Source organism: Sorex araneus, chromosome 2 (assembly GCF_027595985.1).
Source record: "Sorex araneus isolate mSorAra2 chromosome 2, mSorAra2.pri, whole genome shotgun sequence".
Lineage (NCBI taxonomy): Eukaryota > Metazoa > Chordata > Mammalia > Eulipotyphla > Soricidae > Sorex > Sorex araneus.
The window spans coordinates 31,360,131-31,386,438 of record NC_073303.1 but is presented as its reverse complement, the minus strand read 5'-3'; the positions used below and the strand labels follow the sequence as shown (position 1 = coordinate 31,386,438).

The following is a 26,308-nucleotide window of genomic DNA, read 5'->3' as shown; positions in this document are numbered from 1 at the left end:
AAAAAAAACGAAACAAAACAGAAACGCGCCTCTGGTTCATAAGGTCGTCTTTCTCCCCAGTACCCCAAAGTCCTGTGTCAGGGCTCAGATCACAGTTGTTTCGGCCTTCTCACAGGTTCCACCCGTGTCAATCAAAACTCAGAAAGAAACCAAGCAGCCCCGAGCCCCCGGGTGCTTAGCAACGGCAAAGGGCGGGAAGTTTGAATGTCCTGCCACCAGCCCATAGGGGAAATGGACCAATCAGCGTCCGGCCTTCTCGACCACCGCCTACTCCCTCCCGCCCGGTTGGATCGCCGGGCTGACACGGGGCGGGGCGTATGCGCGCGCCGCCCGCCTGCAGCCGGCGCGCCCCACCCTCAGGCACACGGGTGGCAGCTGGTGACGCGCTTCCGCGCCAGTCGTGACCCGAGTGACTGGAAAGGCGGGAAGACGTCTCAAGTTCTCAACAGCCGGGGTGGGGAAGCCGAGAACTTGGCGGGAGAGGGGAGACGGCACAACTCGCCCTCCAGGGTCCTGAGACTTTCTCTGTCATAGGTCGAGGCGCTGTGGAGTGACAAGAATGAGGGCGGAGTGAATGGAATACTTAAGTGGCTGGAGACATTACCCAGCAGAATGCCCCCCTCCCCCCCAAATGACTATAAGCCAAGTGTCACCACGGCCTCGGCAGCCCGGCGCCTCAGCCGGGAGGAACGTCTGAGTCGATTTGCGTTTGTGCGCGTCCCTCTCCCTAAGGCCCTGCAAGGGAAATGTCGCCCCTGAACCCCGTCATTTTCTGCATCCGCAGGGCAGCCGGGCCATGGCCTCCTCCGGAGCGACCGTACTGGGCAGGACGCCGCAGGGCACCGACCCCCGGGCGGCCTCTGCCAGCTTCCCCAGCCCGGCGGCCCCAGGGCCGGACCCCGGGGTGGCAGAGGAGGACGACGAGGAGGAGTCGGCGGCGGAGGTCTCTGGGGCGGGGGTGGAGGGATCCGGGGCTGGAAGCTTGAGAGAGGGAGTTGATTGGAATCGATGAAAATTAGTAAAGGGACAGAGTGATAGTACAGCGGCTAGGGCGTTGGGTAGGGCGTTTGTCTTGCCCGCAGTTGGCCCAGGTTGGCCTACTATGACACTAGTGACTCCGAGCACCGCCAGGAGAAGTCAGTCAGGAGAACCTCTGAGCATCGGCAAGTGTAATCCCCCAAAACAACAACAAATACAAATTAAAAAAAAAAATTAGAATAAAAGAGGATGAAAAGAGACAGCGAGTAAACTACATCCTGCTTCTGCCTCACAGTTACTGAATAGGGGTGATGTCTCTTTGAGAGCTAGGGAGGTGTGGGAGGGGGAATATCTGGAGGTGCTTGGGGTCATCGTTGGGTCTGTGTTCGGGAATACAGTTCCAGAGATCTAACCAGGATCCGGGTTGGCACCATGCAAAGCAAGTACCTTACCCCTGTGCTATCTCTCTCTGGCCCCGTCTGAGAGGTTTGATAAATTCCAGTCAGGAGCAGGAATGTTAGTACAGCAGGTAAGGCACTTGCCTTTCATGCTTCCAATCTGGGTTCCATCCCAAGCACCCGATATGTTTCCCCTGAGGACCACCAGGAGTGATCCCTGACCACTGCTGGGTGTGCCCCCCAAACAAAACAAAAACAAAATGAAAAAAAAAGTAATTTCAATTAAATAAGCCAGGCACAAATCTGCACTTAGGCGTAGCTCAAATATTGATTTCCAGCAGAGATAGTAGTGGTAAACTGGTAAGCTCTTTCCTTGCACGCCCCCTGCACTGTACAAGGTTCCCCCGCTTTCACTCTCAGTGTTGTCAGTAGTTTTCCCTGAGCACAGAGCCAGGAGTAAACACTAAGCACTGTAAGTTGTGGCCTGAAAACAAAGCAAAAATACCTCCAACATGGGACTGGAGCGATAGTATAATGGACAGAATAGTGTGTCTTGCATGTGGCCAACCCGTGTTTGGTCCCCAGTATCCCAAATGGTCCCCCAAACAAACAAATAAAAACTTCTAATGAATACTGATTTCCCTTGTCGCTGGACAGATCCATCTGTGTGTGCTGTGGAATTCAGGATTCCTGGGCCTGGCCTACTACGACACTAGTGACTCCATTATCCACTTCATGCCAGATGCCCCAGACCAAGAAAGCCTTAAACTTCTCCAGAGAGGTGAGGTCAGATCTGGAAGTAGATTTCACGCATATCCTCTTTCCTGACTAAATCAGTTTTACTTTTTCACTACCAGAGAATTTCTCTGTTGTGTTTCGGAATTTATTTCATCATTCAGCAAGTATTTATCATATGTTTACATTATGACAGGGATTAGCTATATAGTCCTGGACAAATCAGTCATTTGTATCCTCCAGGGTGTTACTAGTATAGAGAAATTAGTATAGTGATAATCCCCAGGGAACCTGTTAGTCTTCCACTTTTCTCTAGTCTTTTGCTAAATCTCTTTTTCAAATTTTATCCTTAAACTTTAGGACCATAATTTATAATATGGTTAATAATAGGGTTTCATGCAGACAATTTTCCAACACCACACGCTCTCCCAGAGTGTTCCCCACCTCAACCTTTAGCCCCTATTCTCTACTTCCCCACTTTCCCTACCATGGCAAACTCAGTTCTATTGACCAGTTCTTTGTTTTCTTAAATTTCATGCTTGGCTTCTACTTGTGCTCTCAATATGTGTGGAACTCCCTACCCTCAGAGGAAAGAAATAAGTTTCATGGGGGTGGGGGAACAGGTGATAACAAGGGTTCCTTCTTAGTCAAAGAATAAATATTATTTAATTCATTTGATCTGCATTCTCCTCCAAGTTCTAGAAGAAATCAATCCTCGGTCTATTGTTACCAGTGCCAAACAGGATGAGAGTATGACTCAGTTTCTCGGAAATCTTGGTAAGCAGTGAGTAAGACTGACAGTGAAAATGCGGAAGGAGTAAAGTATAGAATATTTTATGAGACAAAAGGCCGTTAGAGGAAGCTAGAAACAAAAAGTCAAAATTGATGTTTTAAAAATAAATTTTTATTTGCTACACCCAGCAGTGTTTAGGGCTTGCTCCTGGTTCTGCACTCAGGGATTACTCCTGCAGACCTTGGGAGAACGTGTGGGATTCTGGGGATTGAACCTGGGTTGGAAGTGTGTAAAGTAAGCACCCTACCTGCTGTACTATTGATCTGGCCCCAAGAAGCCAAGGTTGAGTTACAGAGTAGGTGGGACATACCAGCTGATGGTTCTTTCTTTGCCTTCTTCACAGCCTCCCAGAAGAACAGAGTGCCTACGGAACCTGAAATCATATTTTTGCCCAGTGTGGATTTTGGTATTTCCTTTATTTTGCTTTGCCCAGTCCCTATCCTAGTTTTCCCACCTTTTTTTCCCCAAACTACCCACATCATTAGTGGTCTTCCCTTCAACCTTATATCCTTATTTTATCCTAGCTCTAAGATCAGCTTCTTAGGGGCCAGAGAGATAGAAGCAGGTGGGCCCTTATCCTGCACATGGCTGACCTGGGTTCACTTCCTGACATCCAATATGGTCCCCCAAGAACTTCCAGGAGTGAATCCTGAGTGCAGAGCCAGGAGTAACCCCTGATCATTGGTGGGTGTGGCCTCAAAACAGCTATAAAAAAAGGTCATCTTCTCCCAAATCTCTGCTATTTCCTATATTATTGTAATAGCCTACATCTAATGTGAAACCCTCCACTTCAGAGTCTATAGGGATGACGGCCTTCCTTGAGAAGGGTGGCATTTTTGGACTGCTTTTCTTTAGAATTTTCTCTGTTAATCCAAAAAGCACTTCTATAATCTTCCAAAAGTTACAGAGAGGGACCTGGGAGATAGATTAAAGGGCTGGAGCACATACTTTGCATGTAGGACCCCTGTGTTTGAACACTGTGTCAGAGCCAGAGAGATAGTACAGTGGGTTGGACATTTGCCTTGCTTGCATGCAGCTGACCTGGGTTCGATTCCTGGTATCCCATATAGTTCCCCAAGCACTGCAAGGAATAATTCCTGAGTGCAGAACCAGGGTTAACCCTAGAACATTGCCAGGTGTGACCCAAAAAGCAAAACAAAAACAAAACAAAAAAGAGCACTGTGCCGGGAGTAGCTCTCACCCCTCAAAAAGAACAGGATGATTTTTCCTATTCTTATTCAGTATTATTCATGTTATTATAGTCTTTTTGTTGTTGCTGTTTTGTTTTCTTGTATCTGAAGAAAGAGCTCCAAAAAGTTTACTATAGCAGTGTAAGAATTGATTCAAATATGTAGTCATTCCAGATACTTATTTCTCTATAGTAATGTTATAGCACAATTCCAGTTACTCTGTCTTTTTTTGGGTGGGGAGTACATCTGGCAATGATCAGGGCTTACTCCTCATTCTGCACTCAGAAATCACTCTGGCAGTGCTTGGGGGACCATAATGGGATGCCAGAGATTGAACCCCGGTCAGCCAGGTGCAAGACAAGAGCCCTACCTGCTGTATTGTCTCTCCAGCCTGTTATTCTTTCTTTTAGAAGGGATCACCCACAGTGCAGTTCCCCAGACCTTACCCAGTAGTTCTTGCAGGATCTTGCGGTATCCAGGATTGAACTTGGGACTCCTGCACACAAGCATGTGGTCCAGCTATTTGAATAATCTTCATATATGTTAGTCTGAGGAGGCATTATAATCTTTTTCAGGTTTACCCTCAGCCAAACAACGTTAATTCAATTTATTTATTTAGGACTTCCCAAACAGTGCGCAGGGGGCCCAGGAGTACTCAGTCTGGCTGTGCAGGCCTCAGTGGTATTTTCTTTTCTTTTCATTTTTTATAAAACTGTTTTGGTTTTTGGGCTAACCTGGCAATACTCAGGGCTTACTTCTGGCTTTGCACTTGGAAATGACTTCCGGCAGTGCTCAGGAGACCGAAGCCAGGTCTGCCACATGCCAGGCAAATGCCCTATCTGCTGTACTATCACTCCAGCCCCTGATGGTTCAGTGCTCAGGCCTTGGGGCTCAGTAGTACAGCAGTGCTCAGGGTGTCCTGTGGCACCATAGATCTCACTGGGGCCCTAGTGGACATAAACATGTGCTCTAGCCCTGAAGCTATCTCCCTAGCTCTTGCCAAACAACCTTATATATATGATAAAGATAATTAAGGATTCTCTATGAATAATTTATTTTATTTTTGGTTTGGGACTTCAGCCAATGATGCTCAGGGAACTATGGGGGTGCTGGAGATTGAATCTCTTGTATGCAAAGCATGCACTCCAGCACCTTGAGCCATCTCCTAAGGCCTGAACATTTGGTTCTTTTTTTTTTTCAGCTTTCCATCAATGACCTTGTATGCTTGACAAGTCACATATCTTTTGCTTCTACTGTCTCATTCTTAAAATGGGATGAAGAATTGAAATATAAAATCTTTCCCCTAATAGCACTGTAGCACTGCGGTCCTGTTGTTCATCAATTTGCTTGAACAGGCACCAGTAACGTCTCCATTGTGAGATTTGTTGTTGTTTTGGCATATCGAATACACCACGGGTTGCTTGCCAGGTTCTGCCATGCGGGTGGGATACTCTTGGTAGCTTGCTGGGCTCTCCGAGAGGGACGGAAGAATTGAACTCGGGTTGGCCGCGTGCAAGGCAAACGCCCTATCCTCTGTGCTATCGCTCCAGCCATTTCCCCTCATACCTCCCCATAATAGGTCTAGAGATAAGTAAACAGCGCCTCCTTTCTGGAAACTACTCCTTCATTCCAGACTCCATGACAGCCACTGAGAAAATTATCTTTCTCTCTTCCATCATTCCTTTTGACTGCCTCCTCACGGTGAGATGGGGACTGGGAGATAAGGGCTGGGATGCAATAGGTTGTGAAAAGACTCAAGCCCTACAATCCTAGAGTTGAGTCCTGGGAGGTAGTAGCTCAATCCTGGAAATTGATAGTTTTCTCTATTAATGATAATGTCCAGCTTTCAGCACTTTGTAATTTACTCCATCTCCACTACTGATCCCTTCTAGGTTCGAGCACTTGGAGGATTACTCAAATTCCTGGGTCGAAGAAGAGTTGGGGTTGAACTGGAAGACTATAATGTCAGCGTTCCCATCTTAGGCTTTAAGAAATTTGTGTTGTAGGTGATTTTCTCTAACCTCAATAGGGTGGGCTTAAGGTCTAAAAAGTAAGACAGGGTGCTGAAGTGATAGCACAGCTGGAGTGATAGTACAAGGCCCTTGCCTTGCGCATAGCCAACCTAGCTTCAATTCCTGGCATCTTATATGGTTCTTAGAGTACTGCCAGGAGTGATTTCTGAGTGCAGAGCTAGGAATTAACCCTGAGCATGACTGGCATGATCCAAAAAACAACAAAAAAGTAAGACAGGGAGAAAGTAAAAAGGAGGGCTGTGACCTATTGGTAAAGTGAGTGAGGGCTTAGCTTTTAAAACTATGGGGTCCTATGTTGGGACCACAAAATATATTTAAATTTTGTTCAAAATAAACATTTAATTTATAATAAGTAATGTTTGCTGCTTTGTGTACCTATTTTATGTACCTGTATATATAGAGTCACGCAAAACTTTCTCAGACAAAGAGATCACAAGTGAAAAAATTATAAGAAGCCGTGCTGTAGAACACACAGGGATCATCAGAACTCTGAGGAAAAGATAGTATTATCTCAGGAGGGGAAAACTATAAAATTAGCTCAGATCTTCATACCCCCAGCTACCTTTCTACTTGTTTTATGTTTTCAGGACCCACCTGGTGAGCATAGATCAAGACACTTACAGGTAAGGAGATGGAGGCAAGCTAATATCTTTGTGGAGGGAGAATAAGTTTAATGCTCTAATAATCTTAAAGAGGAATAGGATGAAATTCCAGGTTTTTTTTTAACCTTGGGGACATTTCAGATCTTTGTTTTGGGGTGCTTTTTATTATTTGCTTGGTTTGGGGCCATACTCAGCTGTGCTGGAAGCTACTACTCCTGGCTCTGGGTTTAGGGTTACTTTCAGCAGTATTCAGGGGACCATGCAGTGCTAGAGGTTGAAACTGGGCCTCCTGCATGCAAGGCATGTGCTCCACCTCTCAAATTATCTCTCTGGCCCAACTTGAAATTATGTTTTATGAGGAGACTGCCCCTTTTGGGCCTGGGGGCACCACTTATATCAGTGTTCAGGAACCATTCAATACTAAGGATCAAACTTGGAGCTCCCACATGCAAACCTTACACTCAGCCCTTTGAACCATCTCCCAGCCCCAAGACTTTCTGAAGGAATGGGAAGAATGTGGAAAAGGGGTTAAAGGCGGAAGTGTACAAAAGCCTTCTCCTCTCAAGGGACAAAACTAAGGCAAAGAGAACGTGGGACAAAGAGAAATGTGAGACAAACCTTAATTTAAGACTGGAACTTAGGGGCTGGAGCGATAGCACAGCAGGTAGGGCATTTTCCTTGCATGCAGCCGACCCGAGTTCAATTCCCAGCATCCCATATGGTTCCCTGAGTACCGCTAGGAGTAATTCCTGAGTGCAGAGCCAGGAGTATCCCTTGCATCGCTGGCTGTGACCCAAAAAGCAAAAAAAAAAAAAAAGGAAGTCAGGATTGCTGGTGAAGAGGTGAAGAGTGTGGTGCTGGAATGTGTTGTGCATGAAATCCTATCACTAATAGTATGTAAACTATAGTGCTTAAAATAAAAAAACAAAAAAAGACTTGAAGTCAGGACCAGAGACCTAGTGCAGGGTTATAAGGTGTTTGCCTTACATGTGGCTGACCCAAGTTCTATTCCCCAGCACTACATGGTCCTCCGAGCACTACCAGGTATAGTCCAATCCCCAACCTCAGAACAGACTTGATGTTAGGGAAGATATTTCCAATCCCCATCCCCTTTTCTTAACTAGCTTTAAAAAATCTAAGTTATGGGCTGGAGAGATAGTATAGTAGAGAAGATTCTTACATTGCATCCAGCTAACCCAGGTTCGATTCACAGAACCCCAGATAGTTCTCTGAGTACCACTAGGAATAATCCCCGAGCACAGAGTCAGGAGTCAAACCCCTGAGCACAACCAAAATAAACAATAAATAAAAATCCAATTTATTACAAATTTCTCTACTTCCCAACAGTGTTCTGCAGATATTTAAGAGTGAGTCTCACCCATCAGTGTACAAAGTGGCCACTGGATTAAAGGAGGGGCTCAGTCTCTTTGGTATGTGTACCCTGTCCTTTATCCCACACTCAAAAGTCTGCCAGAAAAACTACTGTCTCCAATGATGAGTCCTAGATCCTCTCTTTCTACTTTACTTTTCATTCCAGAAATCTCTTCTGATTTCTTTCTTTTCCCTTTTTTTTGGGGGAGGGGATTAGGAGTGGGGTGGAAGAGTGGGCGTTTGGGGGTCACACCCAGCTATGCTCAGGGCATACTCCTGGCTGTGAGCTCAGGGATCATTTCTGGTGGTGCTTGGAGGACCATATGCAGTTCTGGTGAGCAAACCTGGCCTGGCCACATGCAGGGCAAGCACCTTACCTGATGTACTATCTCTCTAGTTTTGATACCTTTCTCTCCCCTCTCTTGCCCCCTCCCTTCCCTTCCTCCCTCCCTCCCTTCCTCCCTCCCTCCCTCCCTCCCTCCCTCCCTCCCTTCCTTCCTTCTTCCTTCCTTCCTTCCTTCCTTCCTTCCTTCCTTCCTTCCTTCCTTCCTTCCTTCTCCCTCTCTTCTTTCCTCCTCTCTTTCTTCTCCCTTCTTTCTTCTTTCTTTCTTTCTTTCTTTCTTTCTTTCTTTCTTTCTTTCTTTCTTTCTTTCTTTCTTTCTTTCTTTCTTTCTTTCTTTCTTTCTTTTTCTTTTTCTTTCTTTCTTTCTTTCTTTTTCTTTCTTTCTTTCTTTCTTTCTTTCTTTCTTTCTTTCTTTCTTTCTTTCTTTCTTTCTTTCTTTCTTTCTTTCTTTCTTTCTTTCTTTCTTTCTTTCTTTCTTTCTTTCTTTCTTTCTTCTTTCTTCTTTCTTCTTCCTTCCTTCCTTTCTTCCTTTCCTTTCTTTCTTTTCTTTCTTTCTTTCTTTCTTTCCTTTCTTTCTTTCTTTCTTCCTTTCTTTCTTTCTTTCTTTCTTTCTTTCTTTCTTTCTTCTTTCTTTCTTTCTTTCCTTTTCCTTTCTTTCTTTTCTTCTTCCCTTGGGAGTTACTCCCTGTGGTGCTGGAGGACCATCAATGCCAGGGGTCAAACCTAGGTCTTCTGTATGTAAGACTCCAGACCATTGAACTAACCTCTGGCCCTAATCCAGCTTTCTTAACTTCTTTCTAACTCTAGGAGTTTGGGTGTTTCCCCATACTCTGTACTAATCCAGGACCATTTGCTATCATCTCTTTATTAATTTTATGTTTATTGCTTGGTTTTGTATGGAATGTTTTCTCCAGAGCCTGTGTAGGGACTTTGGAAGGGTCTCTTAGAGAGAAGAGACACGTAATTGTATAACAGCTCATGTTTGATTTATAATAGTCTTTATCAGCATCTCTGGCTCTAGGGTGTATTATAGACATTGCCCCAAGTATTCACATGCTTCACTATTATATATCTTCATAGGTTATACCTAAAGTTTACATGTGTGTTGGGCTCTAACTCCATCTGCTCTGTATTTTTTTTCTGACTTAATGCTCCTATACACCCATCTCTTACTCTAATTAAGTCCATGTAAGATGATATTGACTCAGACTTGGGACCAGGGGCTGGTGATGCCTGCCTTTGTCACCTGTATCTGGTTAACAACCTCAGGCCAGTCTGTTCAGCACCCAAACCTCTGGCCCAGATGACTCAGTTTAGAGAGAGCCATACACTCCTTTCCCTGTTCTTACCTTGTAACAAGCTCACCCCCTGCCTCTACTCCCCACAGGAATCCTCAACAGATGCCGCTGTAAGTGGGGTGAGAAGTTGCTCAGGTGAGTGTGTCTCACATCTATGTTACAAGAGACTCCATGCAGTAAAAACAACTGCCCTGGCTAGGAATATGGCTTAAGTGATAGAGCACATACCTTGTTTGTACAAGATCCTGAGTTCTAGTCCTAGTACCACATCCTCTCCTGGCATACCCTAGCACTGTCAGATATGGCCCTCACGTCTGGGGAGAAGGTTAATATTTTTCTCTTTTCCCCCTTTTTTTCTTTCCTTTTTCTTTTCTCTTTTCCCATTTTCATTCCTTTGTTCGTTTCTTTCTTCTCTCCTTCCTTCCTTTTACTTTTTTCCTTTCCTTTTCTTTCCTTCCTTTCTCCCTCCCTTCCTCCCTCCTTTCCTTCCTTCCTTCCTTCCTTCCTTCCTTCCTTCCTTCCTTCCTTCCTTCCTTCCTTCCTTCCTTCCTTCCTTCTTTCCTTCCTGTGCTCAGGACTTTCTCCTGGTTCAGTGCTCAGGAATCACTCATGGTGGGTCTCAAGGATCTTCTGGACCAGGCCAGCTGTGTTGAAGGCAAACACCTTACCCACTGTAATATATCTCCGACCCACAATAATTTTTTTTAATAACCCAATTGTCCTTCCCTGAACGATATTTAAATATACTTAATCCTTTCAACTCACATGATAGCGACTATTATCTTCATTTTACATTGTCAGCACATATTTACACATGTAATCAGCAGAAATACAAGCGCAGAACACAGTACATGTGGCGATATTTTCAATGATAAAAACCATATTTGAATTTGAACTATTCTTTGGTGACTTTAAATTTGTGTTTCTAGTTTTGAGCTCCATATATGGATTTGTAATTACATATCACTGCCACTGCAATTTACACAGGCAGCTCAAATTTGGTGCCAAAACAATGTCCACTGGTCCTGTTCTTGCATTTTGTTTTCAGGTTAATAGCATTGCTGGCAAAACAACTTCTCAAGCTCTGAACCTTGAATTGATGCTTCCCCCTCACCCCTCTTTTCAATTATTCACTAGGCCTATTGATTTTAACCTGAAATATCTTTCTCAGTTAGCCCCTTTTCCCCCTTTCCACTACTTTAACTCTAGCTATCATCATTTCTAACTGGGAACATTGCAGTTGCCTCAGATTGGTTTCTCTGTCTCTAAACACTTTTTTTTCCTAATCTCATTCCACTTTTTTAAAAAATCTAAACTTTTAAAAGATAACATAACCCTTAGAAAGTTTTTGTATTACCCATGATGAAGATTCTAATATGCATACTTTAATAGTTATGGTGTTTAGAGCCTAAATTTTAATTAATTGAGGCTTCTCTTCTAAACCTTTCCTAAACCATTATTTAATTTTATATTATTTATTAATTTTTTTTTAGTTTTAAGGTCACACAGTGGTGGTTAGTGGGCTATTATTTTGTTTTACTTGTTTTCTTTTGGGACCATACCTGGCAGAGCTCAGGACTTACTCTGGACTTTGCACTCAGGGATAACTCCTGGTGTGGCTTGGGGGACAATATGTGATCCTCGGCTCACTCTACTATCCTACTATCTCTCCGGCCTCATTGGGCTACTCTTGGGCCTGTACTAGTAATAGACCCCCAAGTGCCATGCCAGAGGGTCACTCTCAGTGGTGCTCAGGGGATCATGTGGTGCCAGACACTGGACACAGACCTCTCTTATGTAAAACATGCAATCAGCTCATTGACCTCTCTTTGGCCCTTATTTTATATATGTATGTATGTATAAATTCCCTCCTACCCTTTATCATTGTTGATGTTGTTGCAATAATCTGGGATTACACAGGTGCCTGGCTATGGTTAACACTTATTTTTAGCTGTAATACTCTCCAGGGGTTTCACATCAGGTTGTGTTGTTGCATACTCAGTCACATTGCCCACTACGGTTTGTGCCCGTTTAGTTGCAGAGCTTGCACATGTGCTTCTGGGGATCACACTTTTTTTTCTTTTGGGGTCACATCCGGTGGTGCTCAAGGGTTACTCTTGGCTCTACCCTCAGGAATTACTCCTAGTGGTGCTTGGGAGACCATATGGGATACTGGGGATCAAACTCGGGTGCATGCAAGCCCTGGGGGTCACATTTTTACTTGAGGCACATAGATTTTGGTTGTGGCATTTGCTGGGGTTGCTACAGTGTTTATACAGACTGAAAATCACTTGCAGCACAGGGGATCATAAGCAGCTTAGCTGCTAGGATCACAGTTGGTGCATGATGGACACCGGGGATTTGAACTTTTGACCATAGACTTACAAGGCTCAAGTCCTTTAAGATCATTTGCCATCACTGAAGCACATAATGCCTGAATCTATGCTTTTAATACTGGGGCCTGTAAAGCTTTATAGGTATTGATAAGAAGATTGATGATGCCTTCTCTTCTCATGTACTCATATAGGGCTTGTTTATATTTTTTAGTTGTAATATCCCTTCAGGTTGGAAATAATAGTAAATCTGCTTTCCCCAATAGATATAAACTGTGTGGGAGCCTTTCCCATTAGTGCCTGGCACATAGCTTTGTACACAGCTCAATACACAAAGGTATACTGGTCACACTACCTTTGCAAACTCAGAGCAGAAAACTTAGCTAAACTGCAGGTGCACAGTTCTTTCCCCGTATCTGTTTTACGATATGTGTAATTTGGAGGTTAATTTAAGATAGTCTCTGAAGTCATCTCTAGATAATTTGTGGGGTGATTTAATTGCCTACATATTTTCCAGGACTTCAGTTGCAAGTCTTTAATATCAACCAAGGATGAAAGGGAAGAAACTCTCGTGAATAAGGGAACTGAGTTAAAGATGAAGATGGATTAGAGATTCCCTGGATAGGAACTAGCAGGGAACCTGAAATACCTAGCTGTTCTAGACAGGGCCCCAGGATCACTGAATGTCATAATATGTCATAAAGAAAGGACACTGTTCATACAACCTGAATTGTGAATTTACAGCCCACCTGTACAACAGGTTCTTGGCAATTTTGTTTTGCTTTTTGTTTTTTACCATGCCAGGCTATGCTCACTGGTTACTCTTGGCTCTTCACTCAGGAACCACTCCTGGTGGTGCTTGGGAGACCATATGGGATACCAGGGATTGAACTCTGTTTGGCTTCATGCAAGGCAAATGCCCTACCTTCTGCACTACTTCTTCAGCCACTGTACAGTGGATTCTTTTTTTTTTTTTGGGGGGGAGGGTCATACCTGGCTATGCTCAGGGGTTACTCCTGATTCTACACTCAAGAATTACTTCTAGTAGTGCTCAGGGGACCAGATGGGATGCCAGGGATCGAACCCAGGTCGGCCACGTGCAAGGCAAACAACTTATTCTCTGTACTATCATTCCATGTACAGTGGATTCTTGAATACATTTTTTTTCTGTTTTTTATTTTAGGCCATACCTGGCGGTACTCAGGGCCACATGTGGGGCAAGCATCCTACCACTATATTCTAGGTCTGGCCTTTAAACCTTTAAATTTTTTTTTTGTCACAGAACTTACTCCTGCCTCATTACTCAGGGATCACTCCTGGTGGTGCTCAGGGTTCCAAGGCAAGCTCTCTTACCTGCTATCTATCACTTCAGCCTCATCTAGTCTTTAAACTTCTTTTATTAAACATTATTTTGTGATAATATATATGGAAAAACAAAAATAGCAATCTCATTGAGGTTAAAAAAATGAAGTTATTCCAGGACCTGATTTTGTTATATACCTACTTAAAGTTACAGTTTCCAAAAGCCATCAACAATATTAAGTGAATGTTTACTATACTTGCGAGCATTATGATGGACTGTTTTGGTTTGATTTAGTTTGGTTTGGTGGCCATACCCTGTGTTGGTCAGGTGCTACACTTGACTCGGTGCTTGGAAATTGCTACTGGTGCTGCTTGGAGGACCAAACAGTGCCAGAGATCAAACCCAGACCTCTGCATGCAAAGCATATGCTCAGTTTGTTGAACTGTCCCTTCAGCCCTTTAGCAGTATGACTTTGGATAGGTTACTTATCTTTTAAGTGAGTCATGTACTTAGCTATAAAAGTAAAGAGTTTCACTTGACTATGATCCTGCATTAGCAGTAGATGAGTCAGATACCTAGGTATCTTCAAGAAACTCAGGTTGGGACTCATGGAGATAGCTCAAAGGGCTGAAGTACATGCAGGAAACCCAGGTTCAATCCCAAGGTCTGCATGGTCCCCTCTGAGTATTCCCCACTGTCCCGCCATAAGTGATTTTATTTCTTTATTATTTATTATCTATTTTATTTAAACTGACTTGTTTTATTTATTTTGGGCCACACCTGGCAATGCAATTACTGCCTTTGCACTTAGGAATTACTCCTGGTGGTATTCAGGGGACCATATGGGATGACAGGAATCAAACCGAGGTCAGCTACATGCAAGGCAAATGCCCTACCTGCTGTATTATTGCTCTGGCCACTAAACTGACTTGCATGTTTGGATTTTTGTTTGTTTGTTTGTTTTTCTTTTTGGGTCACACCTGGAAATGTTCAGGGGTTATTCTTGGCTCTGCACTCAGGAATTACTCCTGTCGATGCTCAGGAGACCTTATGGGATGCTGGGGATAGAAACGGGTCAGCTGGGTGCAAGGCAAACACCTTTCCCAGTTATTATTGCTCCAGCTCTAAACTGATTTGTTTTAATATAGAAAAGAATACTTAAAGAATCTCACAGTCTTCACAGATGTATGTAGATTGGGCCATTCAGAAGTAGATTAACACATTTTTATTTTGTTTTGTTTCGGGGCTACACCCAGCAGTGGTCAGTGACTACTCCTGGCTCTGTGTTTTATGGTTACTGTGGTCAGAGTACCATATGATGTCAGGGATAGAACCCAAGCCTCACCCTTACAAAATATTCTTTGTATGTATTCAGCACATTGAACTATTTCTCTAGTCCTATTATTGCATACTAAATTATTTATTTATTGGTTTTGGGGGCCTATCTATCTCTCTGGCCCCTATACTAATTTAATTTATTAGGAAATACCACAGTACAAAAAATACTAAAATAATATTATAAATATCTGTGCTTATACCTACAAGTTTAAAAATAAATGTTGTTATTGGGCCAGAGAGATAGTGCAGCAGATAAGGTGCTTGCCTTGCATATGTCTAACCCAAGTTGGAATTCAGCTACCACATATGGTCCCCAGATCCCCAGATCCTCATGAGGAGTGATGCCTGAGCACAGAACCAGTTGAAGAAGGAAGGAAAGTAGGGAGGGAGGAAGGAAGGAAGGGTGGGAAGGAAAGAGAGAGAAATTTTCCCAATCCTTTATTTTCTACAGAGATGATTATTGTCATGAATTCAGGTTATATCATTCCACATGGGATAGTTGATTCTGTGAATGTATGATACACAGAACACATTCACAGAACTCAAAGATACATTTCTGTGTTTTACAACCAGACACACTTTTATAGCTAAATAAAAGTTCTGACTCATTCTCTCCTACTCAAACACAGAAAGCACTAGAATGTTGGCATATAAATTCCTCAACACACTGCTTTCCCTCTAAATATTGACAAGCTCTATCACATAACCACATGGAATGACACATGGTCATATCCATCAAAACCAAGATATAAAGTAATGCTCACATCCAGAGATTTTCTACGCTTGCCAATCCAGATATATGTACCACAATGCCCAGGCACCTCCAACTATACACTTTTCACAAGTTGAAATCAAGACAATGATGGGAACAAATGTAACTTCTGATCTCCTTCCAAACCCCATTTCCAGGCTATGGTTCACACGTCCTACTCAGGACCTGGTGGAATTAAATTCCCGTCTGGACGTCATTCAGTTTTTCCTGATACCCCAGAATCTGGAAATGGCTCAAATGCTACATCATTTGCTGGGTCACATCAAGAATGTACCTGTAAGCCCAGGGAGGTGGGCAGGGAGGCAGGAAGGAGGTTGAGGACCAATACTGGATGGACATTAGGCTTTTTGAGGGCCCTCATGGTGGGATAGTGAGAACAATGCTTATCTCCTTCTGGCTATAGCTTATTCTGAAACGCATGAAGTTGTCCCACACCAAGGTCAGCGACTGGCATGTACTCTATAAGGTAAGGCCTCTCTTCTTAAATCCCAGATGTCCTGATTAAGCTAACTAGCTTATGTATTCTATACTCTGTCCCTTTGTACTCTGGTCATTCTGTCAAATCCTATCCTAATGCTCTATTTTAAAACTTGGTGTGATAGAAAAATTCAAAATAATTTAGAGATAGTAATATAGTGATAGATACTCCCAATGTCTACCATGAAATTCCCAACACTAGGATTTATGTCAATCATGTTTCATGTCTCTCTTCTCTCCATGTCCCCTTCCTGAGTTAATTTTCAGCAATTCATAGCCATCATATAATTTTGCCCATTAATATTTCAGTATGATTTCTAAAAGAAAATACATTTTGTTTTGTTTTGTTTGGGCTGCCAGCAGTGTTCAGGGGCCCAGGGAACACTCCAGAGACACTTGGCTAACTGGGTCTGAGGACAATACTTGGGCCAATGATGCATGCTCCTCAGGCCCAGCAATGCTGGGGGCCACTGGAGACACACCTGGAGGTGCTTGGGGCTGACCATGAAGTGCTGTAAAGGAAAATCCCTTGTGCAGGCAAGGCATGAGTCCCTGACTCAGCCTCTACATGAAAACTACTTTTAATTTTATTTTCACATTAGTGGTACTCAGGGATCCCTCCTGGTGGTGCTTAGGGGAATATATGTGGTGCCTGGGATTGAACCCATATGCAAGGCAGGCTCCCTGTCTGCTGTACTGTCTCTCCAGCTCCCTCCCTCCCTTCCTCCCTCCCTCTCTCTCTCCCTCCCTCCCACCCTCCCTCCTTCCCTCTCTCCCTCCCTCCCTCCCTCCCTGCCTTCCTCCCTCCCTTCCTTCCTTCCTTCCTTCCTTCCTTCCTTCCTTCCTTCCTTCCTTCCTTCCTTCCTTCCTTCCCTCCTTCCTTCCCTCCTTCCTTCCTTCCCTCCTTCCTTCCCTCCTTCCTTCCTTCCTCGCCCACACCCAGCAGTGCTCAGGACTTACTCCTGGTTTTGTGTTCAGGGAACCATATTGGGTGCTGGATATTGAACCTGGTTTGTTGCGTTCAAGGCAAATGCCCTATCCACTGTACTATATCTCCAGCCCCTGAATACAATTTAATTAAATATCTAATTTTTGCCTTTGCAATTATATATATATATATATATATATATATATATTACTGTATCACTGTCATCCCATTGCTCATCAATATGTTCGAGCAGGCACCAGTAATGTATTCACTGTGAGACTTGTTGTTACTGTTTTTGGCATATCGAATATGCCACAGGTAGCTGCCAGGCTCTGCCGTGCGGGCGAGATACTCTCAGTAGCTTGCTGGGCTCTCCGAGAGGGGCGGAGAAATTGAACCCTGGTCGGCCACGTGCAAGGCAAACGCCCTACCTGCTGTGCTATCGCTCCAGCCCCAATAGCTGATTTTTTTGAGGTAAGGGTGGGCACACCTGGCAGTGCTCAGAACTTACTCCTGGCTCTGAAATCAGGGATCACTCTTACAGGCTTATGGGACCATATGGGATGGCTAGCAATCAAGCGCCAATCCATAACATTAAGGGCAAGTGCCCTATCCACTGTTCTGGCTTCCCTTTTGTGGTATTAGCAGTCTTATATTTAACCTAAGCCCATTAGATCTTTAGGATTGTAAAATGGTTGTAGTTTTTTTTTTTTTTTGCTTTGCTTTTTGGGTCACACCTGGTGATGCACAGGGGTTACTTCTGGCTCTGTACTCAGGAATCTCCCCTGGTGGTGCTCAGGGGACCATATGGGATGCTGGGAATCGAACCCGGGTTGGCCGTGTGCAAGGCAATCGCCCTACCCGCTGTGCTATTGCTCCAGCCCCAAATGTTGTTATTTTAATTCTGTCCTTTTTCCATGTACCAGCCAGAACCATCTGTAAAAATTTTTTTCTTCCTATTTGTTTTTCAGTTACCTAGTAATAGAGATTATATCATAGAAAATTGCTTGATTTTTCTCTCCCTTCATGCTTATTTTTTTCCCTTTATCCTTATTTGCGAGTTATTAGATTAGTAAATTAGTTTCCTAATATAAACCAAAATAGCAAATGAGTTGTTTTGATATTATTATAAATTCATAGGTTTATACATGTATTTCAACCAACTGTAATTTATTTATTTAAAATTTATTTTGGTCTATGGACCACACCTCGCAATCCTCAGGGGTTACTCTTGGCTCTGTGCTCAGGAATCACTCTTGACAGTGCTTGGAGAACCATATGGGATGCCAGAAATGAAACCCAGATTGGCTGGGTGCAAGGCAAGCACCATACCCACTGTGATGTCTCTGTAGTCCCAACCAATTGTATTTAAAAATCTTTACACATGTTCAAATTATTCCGTATGTGGTCCCATGGAACTTATTTTATATTAGCTTTAGAAAGGGGCTCGAGATATAGCATAATATATAAGGCACTTGCTCTGCATGCACTCAGCTTGGGTTCATCCCCAACCGCCATGTGGTCCCCTGAGCACCACCAGAAGTGATCATTGTGCACAGAGTCAGGAGTAAACTCTGAGTACTGCTGGGTGTGACCCAAAAAACAAACAAGCAAAAGAAAGTTGCTTTAGAGTCCTTTAAATATAATTCTTATCATCATTATTCTTGTTTTCCCCTGAGGTTGGAGAGAAAGTACGATGGGTAAGGTGCTAGCCTAGCACACTACCTCTTTGTACCTCTTTATATATGCCTCTTTGTAACTCTTTGCATACACTTCTTTTTTTCTTTTTGGGTCATACCCCGAGATGCTCAGGTGTTACTCCTGGCTCTGTACTCAGGAATTACTGCTGCTGGTGCACAGGAGGACTATATGGGACCATATGCCAAGGCTCAAAACCCAGTCGGCTGTGTGCAAGGCAAACACCTTACCCACTGTACTATCGCTCTAGCCATTATATATAACTCTTTGTACCTCAGCTTCTTTGTCTGTAAAGCAGAGAGAATGTTAGTCCTTACATGGGAGAACTACTTTGAGGACAGAATGAAATAAGAGCATGTAAAAATTTAGAATATTGCCTGGTATATAGTAAGCACAGAATGAATGTGAGTTTATTCTTACTTCTATTCACTGACCCAAGTTCTTACCTTCACCCAGTATACTCTCCGTCTCAAACCCAGGTCACCCACAGTGCTCAGGTGCTATGCCTTTCTCTGTGTTTAGGACTGACCCTGGTGGTACTCAGGGGACCATGTATGGTGCTGGGATAGACCTAGAATTAGCTGCATGTAAGGTGATTGTCTTAACCCCTGTATTATCTCTCTGGCCCTAAAGTTGTCATTTTAGCACCATTTTTTATGGTAATGCCTGCAGAATTTTATATTCCTCTCTCACTAATTATTTTTTGCTTTTAACATTTAACATTTTCTTTGGGACCAGGGAAAGAGCTCTAAAGGAGTGCATGCTTTGCTTGTGGGAGTCCTGGCACTGGAGCTGCCTCTGAGCACTGCACCAAGAGTAGCACCCCACCACATCCCTGGGCATGGCCCCAAATATGCAAAAACAAATAATCTTTTTAATTTTTTTCATTTTTTATTAAAATTCCATGATTTACAAGTTATTCATGGTGGGTTTTAGACATACTATGTTCCATCACCAGTCCCACCACCAGTGTCTTCTTCCCTCCCTGCTCCATCCCCAGCTGGCCATCTTGGCAGGCACATTTTTAAGTTCAGTTGTTGAAGTTTAGATTTCTGTTGTCAGCGTTTCTGACTCTATGGTTAGGATATTTAGATGTACCATTCCTTAGTACCACGATTTACTCGAGTCCCCTTTAACCCTGCTCCCCACTGCTTCCTATCTATCTTTTCTTCTCCATTGATTTCTTTCCTTCTCTACCCTTCTCCTCCCCATACTCTGGGGAAAGCATCTTTTTTTCTGTTGTTCCCTGTGGATCTCTGATTTTTCTCCCCATCCCTCCATCTCAGCCTGTGCTGGTTGTGGACCACTTTCCTCTGTTCATTTCTCCTAGACTGTGTACAGTGCCCTGGGTTTGAGGGATGCCTGCCGTTCCCTGCCTCAGTCCATCCAGCTCTTTCAGGACATTACCCTAGAGTTCTCTGATGACTTGTACCACATTGCCAGCCTCATTGGAAAGGTGGTGAGTGGAAGGAAAGAGGCAGAGCCTCTGGGCATCTAAGGGAGATATAAGGTAGGAAAATGAAGGACTGAACCCTGGACAGAAGACGGGGAAACATGGGAAAATTTGGGGCTAGCTGAATGACTAAAGAAAGGAATTGAATGACTAAAGAATGTAGTCTACAGTTAAGGGGCGCGGAGAAAGAACAGATGAGGAAAGGAGGCGGGGGAAAAAAAAATCCTAGATGTGATTAGAGAGTTAGTCAAAGCAGGGACTGACAGGGCCCATGTCGAGGTGCCGGGTAAGAAACTGGAATTTTCTTTCCTCAGGTGGACTTTCAGGGAAGTCTTGCTGAAAATCGCTTCACAGTTCTCCCCAACATAGATCCTGACATTGATGAGAGTAAGTGTTGGGTGTGGTCTATCCAGTGATGAGGTACCATCCTCAGCAGGTGGCCTCTGCACCTGGTGATTACCCTAGACTAGGACTAGAAACACTCATGTCTCCTATCCTCTTAGAGAAACGAAGGCTGGTGGGACTTCCCAGTTTTCTCACTGAGGTTGCTTGGAAGGAACTGGAGAATCTGGACTCACGCATTCCTTCCTGCAGTGTCATCTACATCCCTCTGGTGAGACAGCATTGTGGCCTAGGTCTTTTTTGCAGGGGCATACTTGGAAGTGCTCAGGGCTTACTCCTGACTCTGTGCTCAGTGATCAGTTGGTGATCAAAATATAGGGTGATTAAATACAGGTTGGCCACATGTAATTCAAGCACCCTACTGTTGTACTAAAAAACCCCTCTCATCCCTGAGGTTTTTTTCTTGAATGTCTTTGTATTGGTTTTAGCCTCATCTGGTGTGCTCAGGGGCTAATCCTGACTCTTTGCTTGGGAGTTTCTCAGGAGACCATGAGGTGGCAGGGATTGAACCTGGGCTTCAGCATGAAAACCATGTGCTTAGCCTTTTGAGCCATCTCTCTGACCTTGTGACTGAGGTCTTACAGGGGATATATTAAATTTTGAAGGACTAATTGGTACCTAAGAAATTTCAGGTAATTATGGAATGCAAACTTCTTTTGGTAAATTTCAACCCCTATGGGAGGCATAGGTGGATACTGAATTTCTTGAGGGAGCAAAGGTGCCCAGAATACCACAATTTGCTTTATTTCCTCTTTACTCATTACAGATTGGCTTCCTTCTTTCTATTCCCCGTTTGCCTTCCATGGTAGAGACCAGTGACTTTGAGATTGAGGGACTGGACTTCATGGTAAGACCATAAATCTCTGTAGTAGGATGATAGGAAAATGAATCAGCAGTAGAGGGTCATGTCTTATTAATGCTGTCCAATATGAGACCTCTCTTTTGCATCTGGGTTTTGCCAACTCTGTGACAAAGGGAAAATAAACTTGGGGGGTGGTTAGGTGGGAGAGATGAAGGACCAAAGGATGAAAAGCTTTGAACTCTGTCCCTAGTTTCTCTCGGAGGAGAAGCTGCACTATCGTAGTGCTCGAACCAAGGAGCTGGATGCATTACTAGGGGACCTACACTGCGACATTCGGGGTGAGAAGTGAAAAATTGGAAGGAAATGGGCAGTTTGGAGATGGTTCTTACAAACTCCATTTCTTCCTGCTCTGTTCTTCACTCTACCTCTGCTTCCTCTTGAAATATCTTGGGTACCTTAGACTGTATCTGCATGTCTCCAGGTCCCTCTGGTAATCTCATTGTTGCTCTCCCAATTTTCCCTAGAACTAACCCCAGATCTTCTTTCTTCATCCTTCCCAGACCAGGAGACCCTGTTGATGTACCAACTGCAGTGTCAAGTGCTGGCACGGGCAACTGCCTTGACCCGGGTGTTGGACCTTGCCTCCCGCCTGGATGTCCTGCTGGCTCTTGCCAGTGCTGCACGGGACTATGGATACTCAAGGCCCTGTTACAATCCCCGACTACTTGGGGTACGAATCCAGAATGGCAGGTGAGAACAGGAGTGAGTGGAGGCACAAGCACAAAGGGCCCAAAGGCTCCGTCTTGTGGGGTGTTTATCCACTGGCCACCTGCATAGTGTCTCTCCACTCACTGCAGACATCCTCTGATGGAACTCTGTGCTCGGACTTTTGTGCCCAACTCCACAGAATGCAGTGGAGACAAAGGCAGGATCAAAGTCATTACTGGGCCCAACTCATCAGGAAAGAGCATATACCTCAAACAGGTAGGACAATTTCTATAAATTGAGCCTTTGCAGATTGGGTGTCCATCATCTCTGTCCCGCACCTCTGCCTGCTAACCCAAGTTCCTACAGTTCCCTTACTTTGTTCTAAACCTGCCTATTATGAAAAGATCATAACTGGGACCAGGGAGATAGCACAGTTGTAACGCATCTGCCTTGCATGTGGCTGGCCCAGGTTTGATCCCTGGTACCACATATGGTCTCCCAAGCCTGCCAGGAGTGATCTCTGAGCACAAAGCCAGGAGTAAGCCCTGAGCACAACTGTGTGTGGAGGAAGGAAGGAAGAAAGGGAAGGAGGGAGGGAGGGAGGGGGAAAGGAATGAAATAGAAAGAAGGAAAGAAAGAAAGAAAGAAAGAAAGAAAGAAAGAAAGAAAGAAAGAAAGAAAGAAAGAAAGAAAGAAAGAGAAAGAAAAGAAAGGAGAAAAAAGATCATAATCTATACTCCTTATTTCCCTAAGTTCCATTCTCAACTCTCAACTTAAGGTAGAGAACTTAATGCTTTAATTGATTTTGAATGTCTGAACTTCCTTTTTCCCCCCACTGAATGCCATGCCATCCCTGTGTCTCCTTCTACTCTCCATTCTTCCTCACTGATTTTTGTGTGGGTATGTACAGTACTGGGCTCAAATTCAGGCCTTCGTACATGTGAGGTATGTACTCTATTGCTGAGCCACATCCTTAGCCCTGTCTTTACTATCTTGAAAGTATACAGGAGAGGCTATGATCTCTTCTTAAACTATGTCCATCTCCCTTTGATCTATCATGTACCCCTTAGTTTGGCCCCACTTTTACTTTCATCCACACAATCAGTTTTTTCTTTTGGGGTCACACATGGCGATGCACAGGGGTTACTCCTGGCGGTGCTCAGGGGACCATATGGGATGCTGGGAATTGAACCTGGGTCAGCCGCGTGCAAGGCAAACGCCCTACCCACTGTGCTATCGCTCCAGCCCCCACAATCAGATCTTATGCCATCTCTTCTCCCATATCTAGGTAGGCTTGATCACATTCATGGCCCTGGTGGGCAGCTTTGTGCCAGCAGAGGAAGCCGAAATTGGGGCCGTAGATGCCATCTTCACCCGAATTCATAGCTGCGAATCTGTCTCCCTTGGCCTCTCCACCTTCATGATCGATCTCAACCAGGTCAAGGAGAGCAAAGGGAGGTGGGGGGCTGGGAGAAGGATGGTGGCAATTATCTGAATAACGATAACAGGATAGTATTCCCTCTGCTACATGCCCTCTCCAGGGGCAGTGAGCATCCTGCTTAGAAACCAAAGAGACTTAATATCATAAGCCTTTGTTAGCCCCTTGCCTAGTGTGATACACTGTTGGCAATGCTAAAGGAACAAAATCTATGACTTGTTGTTAAAGAACTACAGCCCAGTAGAGTGGATTCATATATAAGCAGCTTGATTCACAGACCAATTGTGGTCAGTGCATCCCAGATCTCAAATGCTAATAAATTCTTGTCTTGTTTTTCTGGTGCCCAGCAGATGGCAAAAGCTGTGAACAATGCCACTGAGCAGTCTCTGGTCCTTATTGATGAATTTGGAAAGGGAACCAATACGGTGAGGTGGGGGATGGGGACTTATGAGGAACTAAAAGGGAAGCATACAAGGTGAAGGAACATGAGGGTGAGGCTGGACTCTGGAAAAGAGGGAAGTGTGGACAGAAAATAAACTGCTAAATGGGAGAAGGGCAAGATAGGAGGGGGAAGCGCATAAAGTGCCAGCGGTATTGAATTCAACCTTGACTTCTGCACAGGTGGACGGGCTTGCACTTCTAGCTGCTGTGCTCAAATACTGGCTGGCACTTGGACCCACATGTCCCCACATCTTTGTGGCCACTAACTTCCTGAGCCTCATTCAGCTACAGCTACTGCCACAGGGACCTCCTGTGCATTATTTGGTGAGGAAACCAATCAGACTCCCTAGGAGCCCCGCTGCCAAGCATTTTTGTGTTGGAGACTGGCTCCTCCATGGAATCAAGGTCCATGTCTCCCTTCCTCTTCTCATTCCCAAGGATTGGTCAAGGGTTTCGGGGCAGGAAGCTTAGTGATGACACGTTGTCCCCTTTTATTCTCTTTTAGACCATGGAGACCTGTAAGGATGGAGACGACCTTGTCTTCTTCTATCAGGTTTGCGAAGGTGTTGCCAGTGCCACCCATGCCTCGCACACGGCTGCACAGGCCGGGCTGCCCAGCAAACTCATTGCTCGTGGCAAGGAGGTGATGAGATCTTGGTCACCCACCTTATCTTGGCTCCTTTCATTCACTGTCCCTTGTGAACCTGGGTTTTGAACCCATAGCCTTTCTTTCTTGTTCTTCCTTTTATTTTTTTCTTTTTGGGTCACACCCAGTGATGCTCAGGGGTTACTCTAGGCTCTGCACTCGAAGATTACTCCTGGCGGTGCTTGGGAGACCATACCCGGATTGGTCACGTGCAAGGCAGATGCCCTACACGCTATGCTATTGCTCCAGCCCCTCTTGTTCTTCCTTTTTTTTTTTCTTTTTGGGTCACACCCAGCGATGCTCAGGGGTTACTCCTGGCTCTGCACTTATGAATTACTCCTGGCGGTGCTTGGGGGACCATATGGGATGCTGGGAATTGAACCTGGGTCGGTCACGTGCAAGGCAGATGCCCTACCCGCTATGCTATCACTCCAGCCCCTCTTGTTCTTCCTTTTTTAAAAACAATTTTTTTCAGTTTACACCCTGAGGTGCTTGGAGGCATACTACTGGCTTGGTGCTCAGGGGACCATGTGGTGCTGTGGCTTGAATCCAGGGCCCTCATGCAAAGCATGTGCTTCAGTCCTTCAGCCTACCTTTCTGGTCCACTGTGAGATTTCTAACTCCTATTTTCTCTTTTCTTACTTAAATCCCACCCATCTCTCCCCCCACCTGCCTTCTTATTCTTAGGTTTCAGAGTTTATCTGCAGTGGGAAACCAATTAATCCTGTCAAAGAATTGCTAAAAGAGAAGCAAATAGAAAAGTGAGTATGTGGCTGAAGGTCTGGTTCTCTCTAATTGTGCTTTTCAGCCCTTCTCCACCTTTCATGGGCCCAGACAGCTCTGTGCCCTTCAGAAATTCATAATTTTTTTTTAAATCCCTAAATTCTCAAGGTCCCAGTTTCTGTGCTAAAGCCTCTTCCCCATTATTTATTCTCCCCAAAATACTACTATTCTTATTCCCCTCAGCTGCCAGACACTAGTGGATAAGTTTCTGAAGCTGGATTTAGAAGATCCCAACTTGGACCTGGACACGTTCATGAGTCAAGAAGTGATGTCTGCTGCCACCAACATCCTCTGAGAATCCTTTCTCTGTCCCTCTGTCCTTCCAAAAACCCTGGTGCCCTTTTTGTTTCCATAGCTCTTTCAGACCCAGAGTCCTCAGTTTCACTGGAAATTTTGTTTCATGTTAGGAATAAAGACTACTTTGGGAAAAATTATTATTTCCTTGGACCAGCCAAAATAAGATAGGAAATGAAACACCAAATAGGAAGCCACAAAGGGACCTGCTCTTTGCAGCATTGAAAAGTGACTTGAGAGACTGGAACAATAGTGCAGGGATTAAGGTGCTTACTTTGAATGCTTGATTGACCCAGGATTGAGACCCAGCACCGCATGATCCCGACCACTTCCAGGAATGGCTTCTGAGCACAGAGCTCAAAATAGCCCTTGAGCACTTCGGGGTGCACCCAAGCCCCCACACCCAATAATAATAATATTAAGATAGTGATTCTAGGTGCCACTATGGAGAGATGGTTCACAAGGGTTTGAGTGCATGCTTTGCCTGCAGGCCCTACTTTGATTCCCAGTTCCACATGGTTCCCCAAGCACCTCAGGGAACAACTCTCAGTACTGAGCAAGGAGTATCCCCGAGCATCACAGGATGCAACCCAAAAGCAAAGAAAAAAATAGTGACTTGGTTGTAGGGAGACCCTCAGACTCTACCCAGGGCAACATTTTGTTTGTTTTAGGGTCACTACTTCCTTAAATAGGAACACCCTAAATTCAGCAGGAAGGGCTTCAAGAGTCTGAAAGGCAAGTGGAATGGGTA

General features: G+C 44.4%; 1 protein-coding gene across 2 annotated transcripts; it reads left to right on the top strand.

Annotated features, from left to right (window-relative positions):
* Window positions 1-430: 430 nt before the first annotated feature.
* On the top strand, window positions 431-26,123 carry MSH5 (mutS homolog 5). 2 transcript variants are annotated; one of them, XM_004621288.2, is made up of 24 exons: window positions 431-943; window positions 2,034-2,157; window positions 2,808-2,888; window positions 3,248-3,310; window positions 5,674-5,795; window positions 5,987-6,096; window positions 6,715-6,750; window positions 8,077-8,159; window positions 9,831-9,876; window positions 15,625-15,763; window positions 15,891-15,953; window positions 19,921-20,049; window positions 20,358-20,430; window positions 20,547-20,656; window positions 21,212-21,292; window positions 21,498-21,585; window positions 21,808-21,997; window positions 22,105-22,231; window positions 23,244-23,393; window positions 23,744-23,818; window positions 24,015-24,158; window positions 24,340-24,477; window positions 25,168-25,241; window positions 25,447-26,123. In XM_004621288.2, exons 1-24 carry the CDS (start codon window positions 797-799, stop codon window positions 25,556-25,558), a joined length of 2,505 nt encoding a protein of 834 aa, XP_004621345.2. In that variant the 5' UTR covers window positions 431-796; the 3' UTR covers window positions 25,559-26,123. The 2 variants fall into 2 exon arrangements, with proteins under 2 accessions (XP_004621345.2, XP_004621344.2); XM_004621287.2 differs by having other exon boundaries at window positions 23,741-23,818.
* Window positions 26,124-26,308: the final 185 nt, after the last annotated feature.

What these genes read in the sequence shown, in the direction of transcription:
- MSH5 (XM_004621287.2), top strand. Translation starts at nt 797, where the DNA reads ATGGCCTCCTCCGGAGCGACCGTACTGGGCAGGACGCCGCAGGGCACC. An exon ending in CCAGCCTCATTGGAAAGGTG is followed by an intron (nt 20,050 to 20,357) that starts GTGAGTGGAAGG and finishes TTCTTTCCTCAG; the next exon opens with GTGGACTTTCAGGGAAGTCT. An exon ending in AGAGCATATACCTCAAACAG is followed by an intron (nt 22,232 to 23,243) that starts GTAGGACAATTT and finishes TCCCATATCTAG; the next exon opens with GTAGGCTTGATCACATTCAT.